Source organism: Rhea pennata, chromosome 3, assembly GCF_028389875.1.
Source record: "Rhea pennata isolate bPtePen1 chromosome 3, bPtePen1.pri, whole genome shotgun sequence".
NCBI classification, from domain to species: Eukaryota; Metazoa; Chordata; class Aves; order Rheiformes; family Rheidae; genus Rhea; species Rhea pennata.
The window spans coordinates 68,804,176-68,823,340 of NC_084665.1; the positions used below are offsets into that span (position 1 = coordinate 68,804,176).

The 19,165-nt window shown below is 35.6% G+C and overlaps 1 protein-coding gene across 1 annotated transcript in view; it reads right to left on the reverse strand.

The window, feature by feature from the left end:
- Positions 1 to 17,197, reverse strand: part of L3MBTL3 (L3MBTL histone methyl-lysine binding protein 3) — a 78,186-nt gene extending 60,989 nt beyond the window's left edge. The window contains exons 1-4 of the mRNA XM_062570911.1: positions 17,086 to 17,197; positions 5,013 to 5,124; positions 2,610 to 2,769; positions 1,454 to 1,595 (exon numbers count right to left, since the gene is read on the reverse strand). Of these exons, the coding sequence (XP_062426895.1) occupies positions 1,454 to 1,595; positions 2,610 to 2,769; positions 5,013 to 5,124; positions 17,086 to 17,187 (516 nt within the window). The 5' untranslated portion in view covers positions 17,188 to 17,197. The remainder of the gene's footprint in view (positions 1 to 1,453; positions 1,596 to 2,609; positions 2,770 to 5,012; positions 5,125 to 17,085) is intronic.
- Between the last annotated feature and the right edge of the window lie 1,968 nt (positions 17,198 to 19,165).

Sequence of the window (19,165 nt, forward strand, 5' to 3'; positions counted from 1 at the left end):
ATGTTTTCAGTTGGCCTTTTCACTCCTTTAATAAACACTCCAGTGATATCACAGTGATAGATCTCTGCATATATATCCTACAACAGGTTTAAGAAAACACCTGTATAAATTGGTAGCCGGCTAGAGGTCAAATCACCCAGAGTGTTCTGCAATACTAAAAAAAAAAAAAAAAAAAGTAAAAAAAAAAAAAAAAGGTCTTGGATACTGTATATGCTACTTCTAGGTCAGAAAAACAAATAACTGTGGAGGGCTCCAGCAAAGATGTGTCAAGCTCAGGTGAAATTTTTCTCCCAAATGCCAGCAAATTTTTCTAGGTAGCAACTGTCATCAGAAGCTAGAATATGTCAAAAGTATTATAGAGCAAGCAGGACAATGACAGCAGAAGTCACATGTATTTTCTTAAAGTGAGAAAGAAAAACCTTGGAAGTTAGGTTATTCATCTTTGTAAACATGCTCAGTTCAAACTTTATTGCATTGACATAATTCAAGCATCAAGGAACTGAAAAGGCCAAGCTTGTATCAATGCAGGACCATCAGATCAACAAGCAGGTCAGTGATACGATGCATATCAAGAAAGTGCCAAAGCAATCAAGAAGACGTGACATAGTTTTAAGAAAAAGCAAATACTGTGTTTTAAATGACTAAGGTACAGTACTGGAGATCAAGACAGGAAATAATTGACCCATTTTTATTATTGTTTGTATCAGGATGTTAAACTATCATTTAAAAACACATTCTGAAAATATGCATGTTTTTCAGACACTGTCACCCAGGCTCACCTATCATTCATTGCGTGAGGAAGACTTTGGGCAAAATTTTTAACAGCAGGATACTTTGATATGCTTTATTTGATTTTATGTGTTTCAATATCTCTACAATTACCCATAGCAAATGTGGTAATCATTGCTTGCTGGAAGACCAGAAAGCAAGCAGTTACGCTCCTTCCTGAATCAAAAAAGTCCTGTTAACTGAAAGGAGATGAAAACCAATATAGATCATTGGCTGTTTTCTTTAAAGCAATTTAAATTAAGAAAATCAAATTTATGTTCTCTTTAACTTAGTTTTCTTTGTAAATCAATTATTGGCCTATAGTCATTTATTAATGTGCAGCCTGACAAAGTAACAATTTTAAGGAAATACGTACTCTTATTTTTCTGTGTTCAAGTCATAACAAGTCTAGGTTAGTATCATCTTTCCATTAAACTCCTTTTGGTCTCTTCTTAAAAAAAGACAGAGAAGAGGTAAAAAGCAGCTCAGATGAGTTATCAATAATTATTATTTAGCAATAAGGGAGAATTACACTGGTAAGTGAACCAACTGTTTATTGTGGCTTTTTTAAATGCAGTTACTTCATTGCTTTGTAGAGTGATGTGCAAGTGCCACAGAGACAGCAATATAAGGCAAAACTCCCACTAAACATATTTGCAGAAATGGATTTATGATGCATACTAACAGTTTCATCAGACTTCTCTTTCTTCTCTCCATTATCCTTGGACTCTTCTTTGAAAAGTAACTTTGTTTTTCTCTTCCTAATGCCTTTAGAATCGTCTTCACCATTGCATTCCATATTGGGCTTTTCCTCCTTTGGTTCTCTACTACAAGATAACACAATGACATAAAGCCAGTATCATTTTACTTCCTACATCCACAAAACAAGTGAAAAACAAGTAAATCTGAAGGTCAAGTGTCTGTAGGTCCCAGGACATCATTCAAAATATAGTCCTAGATATTTTACTGAAAATGACATCTGTCAAAAAAATTAGGGTGGAAGATGTACAATAGCAACCGCAAAAAGAAAGCTGTCAGCCTACACTGAACAAGTTCTGCATATTTTAAACCACGTGTCTTTCCCATGTACCATCAAACCTCATGGAGAAGCAAACTGAGAAATATTTAGGACTGCAGGGCAGTTTTAAGAAAGGAAAGAAGAGGTAGTTATTAAGACTGATAAATCCAATTAGAGAAAGCTGGTATGAGACTGTAAATTGCTAAACAAGCAACCGTAACAGACAGCTTCAAAGCAATTAACCAAAAATAAGGCAAAAGCACAAAGCCATAGATGTTAAAAATTGCCATAATGCAATAAACAATACAGAATGTACATACTAACACAAATCTTCATTTGCAGGGAGATGAACTGCACTAGCTGAAAGAAAAGGAACTGAAAAATTACAGCATGTTCATGTTTCCACTCACTGTCATCTATGATACAGCTTTTATACTTAATTATAATTAACTTACCACAGTAACTATCTCATTACTGATTATCTTAATTTCAATGATTATGAAACAGGGTGGGAGTCTGACACTGATTCATGCATCCCATAGACTAAGTGTTTCATTGCTTATATTTGACAGTAGAACATAGTGCTTTCTGTGTAAAACAGACCGCCTCCAACATCCGTATAAGACAAAAAACAAAGGTTTCGTATTCTGTAATACATTCACTCCAAAATCAGCCAAAGAACATTATAACTGGTGTAGACTCATGAAAACATGCCCACTTAGTATCTCCCTTTGCCCCACCATTACTGCTTTATCCCACCACTTTTATCTCATGCTGCATTTATGCCAAATTCTTTGTGTCTATGCTTTATAATTGCACCTACTTGTTTTTTATTTGCTGGGCACATTTCTGGCTGCAAAATTTCCCTTCAGGAACAAATTCTTCTATGGTACCATAGCGGTAACAGTTTTCACAGAAAACAAGTCCATCCACTTTTGCAGCTTCCTTCAACTTTGTGGGGATCCCTGTCTTTTCTGAAAAGGCTGAACAATGAAAAAAGTAACTTCACTTAGGTAGAGGTGACACATTTCCAACCATCCTCAGCAGGCCTTGCCAAACAAAGAGAAAGCTGAACTCATGCCATTCTTATCAGAATGAAGAATGAGAATTAGTGTCCATATGGGGTCAGTATTCCACAAATAAGTCACGTCTACTGATTTCATGTTTCTGTCATCACTGGAACAGAAAGGATATTAACAGTTTCATGTTGCCAATCACTGAAGGAGTGAGTTTTGTCAAAGGCACCAACTTTATCATCCCATGTCCTGCTGACATGCTTGACTTTTGACCTATATTAGAGTCATTTGGGAAAACGGTTTTGCAGTACTTATCTTTTAATAGGTGAACTTATTTCTAGAAGTAAATCCTTGATTACATTCTATTATCTTTTACCTCAGCAGCTAATGTTCAACATACCTGAAATCTATTATAAATAAAAATCACTAATTGCTAGCAAACAGATTTCCAAATACTAGCTTAAGTTACTCACTCATCCCAAACTATGATTCCCCACAAGCAGCGTGTAGCTGAGGAGAGAATTGTTTCTCTTCCTCACAGGGAAGTACGTAGTACACCATAAAGTTCTCTAGTTTGCTATAGACTTTTAAATTCAATTTGATTCACCCCAGAAAGGCCAATTTCAAGTCACAAACTATCTCTTTTGATTGAGTGCTGAACTGTCTTTCAAAATGGCATCAAATAAACTTTTCTGTTTGCAAAATATTTCCACTAAGAGAATCTATCATTTTTGTGTTACATTTTACAGTCCAGTGTCATGAGCGGTTCAAAACAACCATTTCCTCTCACAACTGAAATTTCTAACAATATTTTTATCTTTGGGGACTCATAAATTAATAAATGACAGTGTAAGACATTACTGGTGATTAATACGTAAGATACCAAAAACACATTAATTCAGGAGCATATTTTTTTTCACATTTACCACACTCAGGATGAAACTGTTTTACTGCAGTTAACTGTGATCTCACAGATTAAAGAGAGCATCTACCCTGCAGCACATTCTACTATTACATATTGTTCACATCCTCGTCCCAGATTTGAATGTTGAATCTTTGGAAAAACTATCAGTAACCCAAAGACCTACAGAACAGAGTAGCTGTAGTCTGAAATCTTGAACCTCACAGGTAAGTCCAAACTACCTTCCCACTGGTAGAAAATTTTTACTCATTCACAAAAATAACATGAAAATTAAGGCTTAATGGTGGGGGAATAGCAGAGAAAACCTTCCACTGATTTTGCTTATTTTCTTTGTGGAAAGTTACTGGTAGTTATTAAACTGAAATTCTGAGAGCCTGTTTTTCAAAGTTTTGGAATACATATTAAAAACAAGATTGATAAAATCTAACATCAACAAAGACAAAAACTAGATAGCTGTACATAGTCACAAAAACAGCTGTTATATACTCTTGCATGCTACTCCATCATTGCTGGAGTCATTATATCAAAAATATTTTACATGATTTATCACCATGTAAACCAACTTCCTCTTGACAAAAAAGGTATTTTCTTGTATCAGTATTATAAATCCAGAAAACACAGCATCTCATGTAGCATGTTGTTTTGTAGACAGATACTAAATACTATTTGGATTTTACCTTTCAAAAGATAAATGTATGTGGCTATTATAAGCTAATTTTATCACTGTAAAAAAGCATAGTCAGCATGAGCAAAGGAACAGTGCAGACCTACATTGACATTGATGACAGCAGTTGAAAAGTAAACTATTGTTTGATTTGACATAGTATTTAACATAATATTTTATGTGATGGCTGTCTAAAATCCACAGTGCTTTGGGCATAAATTAACCGTAGGCAGCTAGTGAAGTCTATGAGCAGTCTGGAGAACTAGCTCAACAAAAATAATGTCTAAAAAATAGGAATAATTTAACTAGAGTAAGAAATTGGCTACTTTTCAAATTCAATAAAACATAACAGGAAAATATTAAACCTAAACTTAGAAAAATTTACTGTTAGTGTTAGAAAAATATGGCTATAATTCGACTTCAGATGTTTAACAGTGCAAGTATTCCCTTTTAACTTAAAGCACATTTGTTGATACTTACACCCTAAAAAACAGGTAACATTATCAGGAACACCCTGTGTATTAAGCGAGTAATGTTTTTCAAATTTACGGGATAATCTTTAAGAGAAATTGATATAATAAAAAAAAATAGTCTACCACAGAAAATGTCAAGTCTCTTACTGACCTTCTTGAGCAGTTGGCACCATCCAAGTTGTGGTAGCAGTTGCCTTCTTAACACTTTCCATCTCAGTTTCATCTGTAATCACTTCCAGAGCTCCAAATTCATTCACTCTAAACTGATAAAACAAAACAAATGGCATAAAGTACAGCAAAAATTTCCTAGTGCTCTATTAGGACCTCTTCTTCTATAAACCCAAGTAGCTTTTACATGGAATCCTCACTGTATTATCCAATTGTTTAGTGCTTCTACTCATCCCCAAAGAATAGAAAATACGCCTTTCTTGTTTCTGTAAAGCAAAATGCAAGCTCATTTTGTTATCTAAAAATATTATTTTAAATAGATATTGATATAGATGCATCCACACACATATATAGATCAATATGCAGCTTTAACACAAGAACAGAAAAATCAGTAGCAAATTTCTGGGAAAATCAACCAACAATATGTTTCTCATTGCCAGCAAAATAATGCACTCCCATCACTGAGTATTTTTGTCAAAGAAAAGGGAACTGAAAGGCAAATGCAAGCGTTTCACAGAATATATAAATTTCAGGATCCTCCAAAAGTACAGTAGTCCTCTGCTGTAAAGTGTACATAAACAAACATCCCAAGGCAGCTTATGAACTGTTTAATTACATACTGAATGTGATATTACTGTCAGCCAGAATCAAGGCTCAACAATATCCCACATGCTGTGTTTACACAGGATCACTGAGAGTTATACCCATCCTGCTGCCAGCAGCAAAGCATCTTCCAAATGCCATAATAATTACAGTGCTACCAGAGGAAAATAAACTTCAGCTTCCCAGTCACTACTTTTGTAGGCCCATCTGGTTATACAGGTTGAACTAAAGGCAATATTTTATCCAGGATATTCTACTTTAAAGTAAAGCAGTGTAACTCTTAGAGCTTTATCACAGAGGACAGTTCTCTGGTAGTGAGGTGCTATGACCAAAGGAGATCAACAGGAATAATTACGTCAGAGAAGAGTCTTTCAAAGCTTCTCTGTACTCACCTGCTAGAATATTCTTTGGAAGCAGCAGCATGAAGAATATTTCTGTTTCTCTAACCAGGCAATTTTAAATTGGGAAAATGAGAAGAAGAACAATTGCCTGACATTATATTCATCTTCTCTGTGCCTCAGGAGACTCTAGGATGAATCATTTCCACTCACTTTGGACTACTGTGCTACGTTACGGAAAATAAACCACCCTCAGTGTATGCAAGGACGAGCTTCATTACTTATGTATCAGTCAGAAGTGGGTTTTCACTAACAGTCCTTCCAATTTCAGCATTCAGAAAGTTTCACTAGGTCCTAAGAAATCCTCGCAGCTAAGAAGTAACAAACTGAAAGGAGGAAGAGGAAGAAGAGGAGGACCTCACACGGTCATATGACTTCTGAAGCCAAGATTTTTATTTATAATCTATTACACTCACAACACATCTGCACGTGCGTACAAATGGTCAATCTATCCATCTAGACTGAAAGACCGTAAGCTCAGCTTTGAAAGGCAACCAAATGCAACACGTGCTCAGATTCAGGTTTGCAGACAGATATTAACACTGTTCCATGCAAAGAAAAGAGGTGGAGTTATTATTCAGAAGAGAATCCCTGCCTCTTACAATTGACTGTTATGTACTCAATTTGTCTCCTCTTTTTGCTCTACTGTTTTTTGCTATTTGTGCTTTGTTTGCTGTCTCTGAAATAGGTAGGTACTAGAGACAAAGCCTGTGTTGTTTTTTTAAGAGATCTAATTGCTGGTTCAGTAAGCAGACTGTTAGTACACACTAAAATATTGTGCTGCATCTGGTGACGTATCAGCTGACAAGTGTTCATGGAGGTTATTAATCTGCTTGAAAGTACAGTCTTCTGTACCTTTATATAACATCAGCCAGAACAAGCATACACCAGTGTATTTTTGAACAGTCCAATGAACACCTGAACTATTTTTGAGTGATCTGATCAATGCTAAGCTCTTACACTAACACACATTCATTCTTCACTAAGACCTCCTGTAATACATAATAATGTCACCCTAGCCAGCTCTGCTAGTGGTCTGACTTGCCTTTTGACCAACCAGGCCATCAAACTTCAGAGAGCTGATGCACAGGTATCAAACAATTAAACACAGATGACTGTAGAGATCACTGCTCCTAGTTGCCCTTTTACTTGAGGTGGTTCACGGTAGAGATGGTCTAACTGTGAAAGAAACAGCTCTTTAACAGGCCATGATGTTGGAACACTTTCTGCTGTCCAAGCACCCAGAAGAATGTGACAAGACTTTTAGGCTAATTGCTAAGCCTCATTTCCCTAACTCCTGATTTAACTTACAGCTTTGCCTCTGTGAGCGTCAGAAGGTGATAGGAAAAATGCAGAAGTTAGAGCAGCCATACTCTGGTTTAGTTGGGGAGGCAAAGCACCAAAAACTTACGACATAAGTTAACTGCTTAAAAATAGAATAAATGAAGGTACAGAGCAATATGCAGCACGAAGACACTACAGAGTAAGAGTTGCTGAAACGATGTGCCAACTACCTTCTACTATGGGAAACATGATTAAAAAAAGATTTATATTAATGGTATTTGTTATGTGTCAATGAAAAAAAATAGTATTTATATAAATCTGTTGGACTGAGAACTTAAAAAAATAAGCAGAAATGTCTCTCACTAGATTTCCTCTATTTTTGTCAATTCAAGCCAAAATATAACAAGATCAATCCTTCCTATAAGCTTCATATATTTCTCTAGGTGTTTTGACAGTTTGGAAGTTCCAAGCAGGCAATACAGACAGGGAGAAGGTACCATTTAGCTGAAGACCTACCAGCAGCTTTGAAAGATGTAAAAATTTGTTTGTCAGGAAATCCTTTAAGTAAATATATAAATACATATACAAATACACACTGCAAGAGATTTTCAGTGTTATCTTTGGCCTAACCTGCCCTGATCAAAGCCAACAGTAAAATTCCTGTTGCTAGAAACAAAGTGACATCATTTCCAAGTACTTTTAAATAATCTCACGAAGAAGCTTTATTTTTGTCTCTACCACGTTTAAAAGGAAATAAATTATAAAGGTTGCTGAGTATGAATTTAATTCACTTGACTTTTGCCAAACACCTATTTACAAAGTTTAAGTGGCTTGTTATGAAGATGATGCTCTATCTCATCCAATGGAGTCAAAAATCCTAAAAATAGGAAGGCAAGGAAGAAGAGAAAGCAACCTCAACAGCCTTCACGAGCAAACCTACAGTAAGATAAACAAAAATAAAAATAGCATTTAGATAGAAATTTTCACTTTTGAAGTTATGTAGCAGTGAGCTGCAACAGCAAAAATACACACTTCCAGGTTATTAAAGTGCTTTTAGTTTAGCACAAAAATATCATGAACTGAGTTGGCAGGATGAACACAACTCTTACTGGCTAAATACGCAACATAAAACTTACTGAACTGCCGTTCAGTAACTGCTGTTTAACCGTTTCAACAAGGATCAAAGGGGTATTAAACCACAACTTCCATCTCAGCATTACTAGATTCCATCTGTCCAGAGTTGAGATATATTTTCACATCCCCTGGAAACAATCCCCTGATATACCAGGACTTCAGCTTCTATGAGTGTCAACTTAACCCCAGAACATTTTGGTGTCCACTCAACAAATAAATCAAGAACAAACTGAGGAAAATCAAGGTTTAAATAAATAAAGATCAAACACTCCAAATACTTCCTGAACCATTTCTGTCTGTCTACATGCTAAATTCTTCTTCAGGCATCAGAATTACTAGCAGTAAACAATTTTTAGTAATTAAAATTGGATTAGAATTTACACAGGACTGAAATAGGTTTCTTAAGTCACTGACAGCAAACCTTTCTTTATTGCAGGTACCAGTAGCATATGGAACTATTTCATAAATGCTTCAACTGCAACTCAGAAGTAGTCAGACTTTTTATTACCAGTACTTCTAACAAAAGCCCATTCCAGAATCTTTCTTGCAAAACCTTCTTTCAGCTTCCCATTTACATTTATTTGTATTCCGTTTACACCTACTTTTCTTAAGTCAAAATTACTCTGTAAACAGCTTTTCTTTTCCCTAGTGCTTAGTCTGTAGATAAAACATCTGAAGAAAGGAGTTATGCACCCTCGACCTTCATTTTACACAACTAATTCCTTCTACTTCCTTTCATGAAAATGGTGCTCTATTCTCTTGATTGGCTTGTCCTTCTCTGCCCGCTACGGGCTGTGCTCAACTGTGGAAATTCACCTTCTCTCAACAAAAGAGACTAGAACCCAAGTAAGCATTACCATGTAGGTGGACTTCCCCCATCTCTGACTTCCCCATCTTCTCCAGTGGCTTTAATACAATTTTTCTTCTAATGAAAGTTCTTTGCTTTACCATGAAGCTTGGGAGGCATTTTGTAGTTTTATTTAGGGAATTAGTATGTTAAAGAGACTTTGCGTTATCTTGCTCAAGAGTTCATAAAAGTATTCAATGCATTTGTGACTCAATGTGAGATAAAAATAAATTTGTAAACAATGAGAAGATTCTACCATATTGCAGATTAATTCTTAGAAACTCAAACCTATAGGGAAAAAAATACATGTGATCCAATTTTAAATTAAGTCCATACCACTGCAAGTGTCTAATTCAGAGGAACAAAGACCAGACTATTTCAGTTTAGTATTACTTCTACCCTTTTAGGAGTGTACAAGATCTCACCAGTATCCACAGAGATCAAATCAGAATAAAAGCTATCACTGTTTTCCACAAGGTAAGAATATTACTTAGGAGAGAAGATAGAAAGTAAAAGGAAGAAAATGGGAAAAATAGTTGAAATGCAAAAAGAGAAAAAAGAGGAAAAAAAACATCTTAATGCACAGCTATAAAATAAATTACAAAATATAGCAAACAGTACCATCTACTGGTCAAAATTAGGACAAAGTGTCTATAGCAATAAATACAACTGTTATTGCACTCTGAGAATATCTTTGGGAATAAAACTTATGTTGACCACACAACAGTACGACTGTGGACTAGTTCAGATGAATCAGCAAAATTAATGCTATCCAAAACATAGGTATGTTCTTCATGCACATGAAGTAATTAAATTTAACTTACACAGCAATCTGTCAAAGGGACCACACCTGGGAATCCAGGGATGCAATCCAAAGAACTATACTCAGATCTCCGGCTAGCAAAGAAATATTATCACTCCTGATATTAATCACAAACCCTAATGATTTCAGTGGGACTGTTCATAGGAATTAAAGCCCGTTTAAGCATCTTACAGCTACTTCTCTCTTTAAAGCACAGGAATCACCTGTAGACACTTTATGTCCAATCACATTCTACTACATTCAAAACTATTTTTTTAAATATTATTTAGGTTGAATAAGTTTGTAAATACCATAACTTGTCCATTCAACCATTCTGCTTTTTGTGTGCATGATACAATCTTTACGTCAGATCAGATACTATTTTTTCCACAGAACCCCTGCCTCAGGCACGGGCTGGATAGCATTCAGAAAATGAGGCAGCTGTTGGGTATTTTTATACTCTCTCTTCAACCAGTAGAGCCTGTCTTATTTACTTTACACTATCTGAAAGTAGAATGACTGTTTATTTTCTCTATTGGAAAAAAATGAAATAACGAAGAGCATGTATCTGAAAAAGCTATAGACACTCTAATAATTACTGTTACACGGCAGTGCGAAGTAATTCCTGAAACAAAACCTCTGTTCTCAGCCTTTTACAAAAGAGAAAAAAAACACATATTTTTCTAGCTCTTAATCATTCTGACAACTCTCCTCCCAGTTTATTTCAAGGCACTTAGCAAGTATGTGAACTCTGAAGCTTGCCTAGTTACAAAACTTTGATTCTTTCAATTATAAATAAGATTAAGAAAATGAGCCCCTGTACCTTGCTATTTCCTTTCTTTAACCAGCATCCAGCAGGCACACTCACGCTCTGACAAGTATGACAAAAAACAAACAACTTAATTAGGATCCAAGGCTATTTAGGGCTCCCTGAATCATAATCAACAGAGATTAAATTTCAAATCAAGATCAATGGCAGCCCAGATCCCCTATGACTGGAACCATTCACTTCTGACAGGATGCTCTCAACAAGAAAGTCAAATACTTCTATCAATCTTCAACTGATTTTAAGATGCTTCAGTAACATTGCAATAGGCTAATCCTGAAGTAACAAAAAGAGCAGGTAACAATCTGCACCCAAAAGAAAAGATTTTTGCTGTTTGGATAGACACAATTAGGAAAAGATTGAAAGGGTTACTATCAAATTACAATCTTCCAAGTAAGCAGAAAGAGTCTCTTATCACATCTAAACTGAAAGCTTAGGTATCATCAGCAAACACTTCCTCAGCAAGAGAAACTTGTATTTTCCCAACAAACCACTGATAACCTCAGTTTTCTCTGTATCAAACTTTAGGTACTTTATCCTTAGATATTCCCTAGTCTCTTTAAATTTTCTCCTCTTCAGAGTACTCAAGAGCTATCTTAGTACCAGAGGCCATCTCAGTAAATCTCTCTCCACTGCAAACTCAGTCTGCTTTACTATTCTCATCTGACTAGAAGCAAATGACTATTGACTGGAAAATTTGACTAGAAGTGACTACCTGACTTCCATAAGGTAACACAGAAATCAGTGGAAGAGTGTCAGAAGTCAAGGTCTCCCAACTGCCAAGACTATGCTTATTGATCCAGACCTCAATTACAGAGCATCTCTGGCTCCAAATTATTCCAGTGAGATTTTTTCTAAATACTAGACATTACTATCTCCAGAGGGAACCCAAACAAATGACAAATAAAAAAGGAATGGCTACCTGCCAACATGCTGGTTTAAGTGACTTGTTCAGTACCACACAGGAAGACTGTGGTAGAAGGAAGCATAGAACTAAGCTTTCCTGTGTGGGATTTACCTGAATTAACCACAAAACTTCTTTTTCTTCCTGAAAAGTGCTGCCTAGATCTTTACAAGGCTTCCACCATCTACCGATCAGGCCAAAGAGAACCACTATTTAGTAAATTAAATCATCACGTTTTAATCCTATTTCTTCTGTGGTAAAATAGCATGTGATCACGTAACTAAAGACCGTAACATTCACACATATGACGATGCACAATTAAAGATCAAAGGCAAACTTAATTCTGTCATTTCTTAACTAGACTTTGTAGACTTAGCATTTTAAATAAAATTTTCTTTTTGTTCTTTTTTTAAATAAAAGGGTAAGGTTTTAACCAAATATCTATGGCAATGAAGATTAAACTACAACAGAAGAAAGTTAAGTGTTCCATGTTGGAAAAGACTGAGCCAGTAGGTTCATCTATTGGAGCTTGCATGTGGTCAGAGAATATCTAATCTGCCTTGCTTCCCTGCATTCCCTCTCCTCAGCTTCCCTGGAGAGATTCAATCTTCATTTCTAAATAATGTCTTCTTGGTGAAGGTAGCAATTTAACTGCTTCCTGGTAGATGATGTTTCCTGAGAAACTCTCATGGCCTCTCCCTCAGGAGAGAAATGGCTCCCCAGATTACAAGTGTAGCACCTGCATGACATCAGGACTGGCTTTACACTGAGGAAGTGTTGTATTTAGTTATTTTCTGAAACTCCATCAGTATTTCTGCTCTACAACCATGTGAGAAAAAGTAAGTTGTTTTCAAGATGATTATCTCAAGCTAACTTGAATGGAATTTTAGGAGACCAGGGAAAAGATGCACTTTACTGTTTTGGGTTGTTGCACATGTGCATTCAAAAATATAGCACTCTGAATCACAGTCACCTTTTTTACAACTTGAATGAAAATACTTAGCATTGCTTCTTTTAACTGACCACTATTCTACAGTTCATGTTCTACTATTATATTTGGTTTTCTCCTACACTAGCTGCCCAACTTTATTTTCAGCTTATCATTAAATTTATTTGTATCCTTTTCTCAATTTAATCACAATTTGCAAGATGGAAACAATGAGCAAAATTCTGTCCCTACAGTATATGACAGTTCACTTTCAAAACCCAAGGACTAGAAAACAAACTCATACAGAAGTATTTCATAACCTTCTGTCACCATGGTAGGAAGTGACTATACATTATTACAGCTTTTCCAATTTAATGAACATATTTAAATCCTGAAGTAATGGTGTTTCTGCCTGAATTCAGCACAGGCATTTCGAGAAAAAAAAAAGGAAAAGAGTATTTCACATTTATATTCACACCATGCAGAAGTAACTAGTAAGCACTGATGTATTTCAGATGAGTATGTATTACTTAGTCTACCACATAACAGCATTCTGTAATTTGTGAACTATTTTAAACTCTACTGGAATTCAAGCTGTTTTGCTTAAACATCTTGAGAAAACTCCTAATATACAATACTAGCATTTTCTGTTTCAGTCTTGGGTGCATCCTACAACACATGTACAATTTCTAATTCTCCCTGTCCCCTGTATAATTTAAAGTTCTAGGATTTTCCATAAATACTCAATATTTATCTGGCACACAGTATGCTCCAAGTAGCATGCTAGAAATATTAACTATTTTAAGACTTTTTGACGATGTAGACATAGAAGCTCATGGCATGGCTAAGAACAAAAGCTTGATACCTGACTCTGACTCCTCCCCGGTACAAGGAAGACAAGGACCTACTGCAGCAAGTCCAGCAAAGGGTCACAAAGACAATTAAGGGACTGCAGCATCTGTCACATGAGGAAAGGCTGAGAGAGCTAAGATTGTTCAGTCTAGAAAAAGATGGCTCAGGAGGATCTTACCAATGTGTATAAATATCTGAAGGGAGGGTGCAAAGAGGATGAGGCCAGACTTTTCTCAGTGGTGCCCAGCAACAGGACAAGCGGCAATGGGCGCAAACTGAAACACAGGAAATTCCATCTGAATGTAAGAAAAAAAAAATTCATTGTGGTTGAACACCAGAGCAGGTTGCGCAGAGGTTGTGGAGTCTCCATCCTTCGAGATATTCAAAACCCAACTGAACACAGTTCTGGGCAACCTGCTCTAGCTGATCCTGTTCTGAGCAGGGGGATTGGATCAGATGATCTCCAGAGGTCCCTTCCAACCTCAAAAATTCTTAAATTCTGTGATCTATATATGTGTCCAGTCTTTTACTGACTCCTAATAGTTCCCTGGTCTAGTAGGTTAACTCTTCAATGTTAGAAAATATTTTTCCTTGAATCAGTTTCAGAATGGTTCCATTTCAATTTCATTGAGCATCTCTTTAGTCTTGCATTATTACAAAAAAAAAAAAAAAAAAAAAAAAAAAAAAAAAAACAGAATGAGCTTCCTGGACCTTCTCTGTGCCTTTCATTATTCTGTATACATTATCATCTCACCTCTGACTGTCTCCTTTCTAAAGCCTGGACCAAAGAAAGACTCCGTCCAAAAAACAGAGAAATACCTGTTCGTGTACAAATAAAAATCAGTTGGCCACAAGAACAACCTTAAAATAAAGGACATAGTTAAGAATCTTCTTATGTAATTTCTTTAAGTTACCCTGAGCTGCACCTCCTAGTCCTTTCACTCTCTTTATATGGAAGTTTACCCATTCCTCTAGTAATTTATAGCCCACTCTTTGCTTCTTTTTTTTTTTTTTTTGACATAGGACAACTAGAACTGAACAAAACATGTACTAGTGATTTATTTTCTTGCATTGCTCCCTTCTCTATTCCTCAAACATTTCAATATTATGTTTGCCTTTCATATAATATGGCTTATTAAAATAAAAAAAGGAATTTTAAAAGCCTGAACTTATTAAAAGACACAAGAAATGGTTGAAGATGTGAAGTCTGATGCCAACCTTCACAGCAGCAACCATGAGATGGTGAAGTTTGAAATCTTGAGATATCCTGAAAACTGAGCAAGATGAATACCAGAACAATGACACTGAACATCAGGAGAGCAGAGTTTGACTTGTTCGGAAATCTGTTTGGCAGTATGACATAGGAGGCTGCCCTAAAGGGTAAAGGGACCCAGAGATCTGGAGATCTGGTTATCTCCAGGCACAACTTCCTCACAGTACAAAAACAGTCCATGCCAATGTGCAAGAAGTCAAGTAAATGTGGATGAAGGCCACCACAGATAAACAGGAAACCTCTAGTTCAAATGGAAAAAGAAATATGCAGAAGATAAAAGCAGGTAATGGCAATAGAGAGAATGTATATAGAAATATTGCCCCAGAAAACAGTGATGAAACTAGGAAATCCAAAGCTCAGTTGGAGTTGAAACAAGAGAAGGGCAATGAGAACAGCATCTATATGTACATCGGCAGCAAAAGCAAATTTATCAGTGATATCAAATTAGAGGGAGTGGCTGACAGACCAGAGGGCAGGACTGATATTCAGAGGGTCCTCTGGCTGAAGAAATGGGCTAGTAAGACCTCATGAAGTTCAACAAAAGCAAATGTGAAGTCCTACACTGAGGACAAAATAATCCCATGCAACAGTACAAGCTGAAGGCTGACTAGCTGAAAGTGGCTTTGTAGGAATGGACCTGAAGATCTTGGTAGACAAGATGAACATGTGCCTGCAATGTGCACTTGTGGCAAAAAAGGCCAGATGCATCCTGGGAATTCAGCACTGGTGAGACCATATATAGAGTGCTATTTCTAGTCCAAGAGAGACACAGACATTCTGGAGCAAATCCAGTGGTTGCCCCTCAAAACAAACCGAGGCTGAAGCACGTGGCATACAAGGAGAGACTAAGGGTTTGCTCAGTCTTAAGAACATAAGGAGAAATCCTACTGCTGTCTTCAACTACTTAATGGTAGGATATAAAGAGGATGGAGCTAGGTTCTTCTTGGAGGTGTAACTCAAAAGGACAAGAGGCACAAGTTGCAAAAGGAGAAATTCCAATTAAGTAACAACAGAAAGAAGAACTTTACTATGAAACTAGTCAAACTCTTGAACAGGTTGCCCAGAGACTTTGTGCAATCTCTATCCCTGGAGGTAACCAATCTTTACGGCACATTGCCTTGAGTAACCTGATCTAAATTGGCCCTATTCTAAGTGAGGGATCAGACCAGATAGTGTCCTGTTGTCTTTTCCCTCCCCCCAAATTATTCTGTGATTCTAGTCTATAATTCTGACATTCTAAAAAAGACACTTGCAACTGTCTTAACCTGTCTTGAATCAATTTTGTGATTCTTCAACAACATAAATTATACTACACACCAAGGTATATAAAAATTCCTTAAAAATCACAATTCTTTTTTAAATTAATATGTGAGATTTTATTTAAAAATTAAACTATGAGAAGACCTCATCAGTATTAGTATAATGGAATCATATGAAAATACTGACTTCAACTAATGGCAAATAAGTACAAGAAAGTCTAAAAATATAGCTTTGATATTAGAGTTAAAATAGCTGAATACCTTCTGAGGACACTGAAAAAAGGCATCAGTTAATAAACTTTTTATTTTAATACATTAAAATATATTACTTTCATATATTTAATAATATATTATTAAAATATAATACAGAAATAATACATAAAATATTTTGAAAATAAAAAATTGTTGTAATTTACTTCAGTCACAAGATATCCAGTTTGAAAACTGAAGTTAAAGCATTATCCCAGTATTATTCCAGTTTCTAAAATAAGCCAACCTCAGAAGCACTCACATTATTCATATTTCAAGTCATCTACATGACAAAGGTACAAAAAATAAATTATTTTTAGGCAAAGGAGGACTATGAATAGGAGATCATAAGTGTCAGTGATTTTAAAAGATTTTTAGTGAGAGTGTTGTATTTTAAGAGGACTGATTTTTCACACTTAACTTCTGAGACATCTTGGATTTTGTGCACTTTATTACTTCCATCTTTACAGTGAGGCAGTGCTAATTTATGTCTTCCTACAGGGATGACTGTTGTCTTTGACAGCACCAGAAACTGAATCCAAACACTCTAGAACTAAAAGCTAACAGGCTACAGTCTCTTAACTCAGAACTGCATGTTTTGCTCATAAAAGCAGATACCTACACACTGACTTGTTAAATACATTCTCTTTGTATTTATAGTTTTTATTTAACTTATTAAAAAAAATACATATCTTACCTTTAGATCACTTCCAGGCAAAGTACCTATCCCATCTTTCCAGTCCATAGCACTAAATACATCAAACTCTTGCCCATTCCCACTAGAGGCAGATTCATTCATGATGCATGTACTAAAAAAAGATAAAAAATAAAAAGGCTTTATCTGAAAATTGAAGTAGTTTAATGATCAAATCACTGGACATCTCTTCAAATGCACTTTGAAATGCACAGACTATTACAAATCCCTCAAGACACTGATAATGTACACATCTAATCACAATGTTATTAAAAACTAATGTAATAAAAACAACAGCAAATCTTTTGAAAAACTTAGAAAATACTATCTATTTTACACACTACTCATTAGTGAGGCTGAACTGGAGAGAAAAAAATATCAAACTGCAAATAGATTGACATTGGGCAAACACATTCTACATACACGTAAGAAAAACTTATGTTCTGGAGAATGTAAGACAAGGACACATGTCTATAATAAATACATTAAAAACTAACTGGTTTTCCTTAGTATCTGGTAATACGCTTCATTCCAGTTCAAATTAAAACTTGAAACTGAGTTTGAAAGTCTTTCTTTTTCACTGTCTGACTCAGAACACACGAATATTCCTTGTTTGGCAACATATAGTTTCACCAAATATTTGCTATTTACTTGTAAAATGTATTTATATATAGACACAAGCATATATACTCAAGAGAAACAGCTTTTTTGGAAGACTTGGTTTTATTGGTCCTTCTGCTTCACCACAGTGAAAGCAGAGGAGAAAATACATGTTTACCATCAGAAATAGCAGATTTGGACATCTTTCTCTGTTATAAAAATGTATCTCCAATCATCTGCACAAGCAACAAAATTATTCAACATTTGCCACTGTTTACTGGCTGTGACCCAAATCCTGTCACTATCAAAAAGATGACATCAGTTGTGCTGAACTGTAGCAGCCATTTGTGACCATCATCAAGTTCGTTCTTTCTACTTTTTACAAAGCCAGTAATCTTTAAATTTGTGGGCTGGCACCTATTTTAGTATTTGTTCAATATGAAGTCTGACTCAATTATTCTCCTTGTTAAGGTCTGCTGTACTATGCCTAGCAGTTGAAACCACCTGTAGCAAAACAATGTTGCCTTCAGTTTGTGAACTATCACCAAAAGCAAATTTCACCAAGTTTTCTTTTCAAATTTAATTATCTTTGAACTTTTTAAACAAATACTTTCCAAGCCTCATATTCAGCCTGCACACTGCTTGCAAACTTTCGCTGCAAAACATCAGAATTTGAAATTCAAATAGGCAGGTAGTTTCCCCTGTTGTTTGATCTTGTTTTCTAAAATCTAATTCTTTTATCTCTAAAAGTTCCACACGCAAAATCCGTTCTCTTCCAGTATTTCTTAATATTTTCTGAATATCTGGAATTTCTCCAAAGAAAGATTGAGTGAAATGTGTTCACTCATTTATGACAGAAAAAGATGCAGAAGCAAGCTCAGATATACCAGTGGTTTTTGAATTAAAGTTAAGAAAATGCTTAATTAACTCTGCTGTGTGAAAAATATTCAACTTTCTAGTTTTTCATTAGAAAAATTATACCGATCAGTTGAGTACCTCCATTATAGACAGTCACTACTCTGCTTTTGTTTGCAGTGTGAATTCCTTTTTATTTCTGTATGATTTCTTCCTCATTTATAGCAGAATTCTGAAGTCCTTATTACCCTGAGCAATATCTTAATCCATTAGTACTTTTTTCACAATACATTTCCTAAACATTGTAAACAACATGACAGAAGCAGAATCTCAATCAGTAACCACTGCTGATAGTGCAGGCTTCTGCATCCCTCTTCATTTTGTACGACAGGTGGGGTTCAGAGATGGGAGAAATAGTTACCTGTGCCTATAGAAGGCTTTTTGACAAAACTTTATATATTTCACAAAAGAAATATGAAGTAAGAACAAAACTGAATCTTTCCTATCTCTCAGTATTTGTCTATGTAAACGTATTGTAAACCCTACTGCCAATGCACAAAAATTCACTTTTAATATACCAGTAAATTTAATCAAATTTAGTGCAAACTGAGGAATTCCCAAACCCATA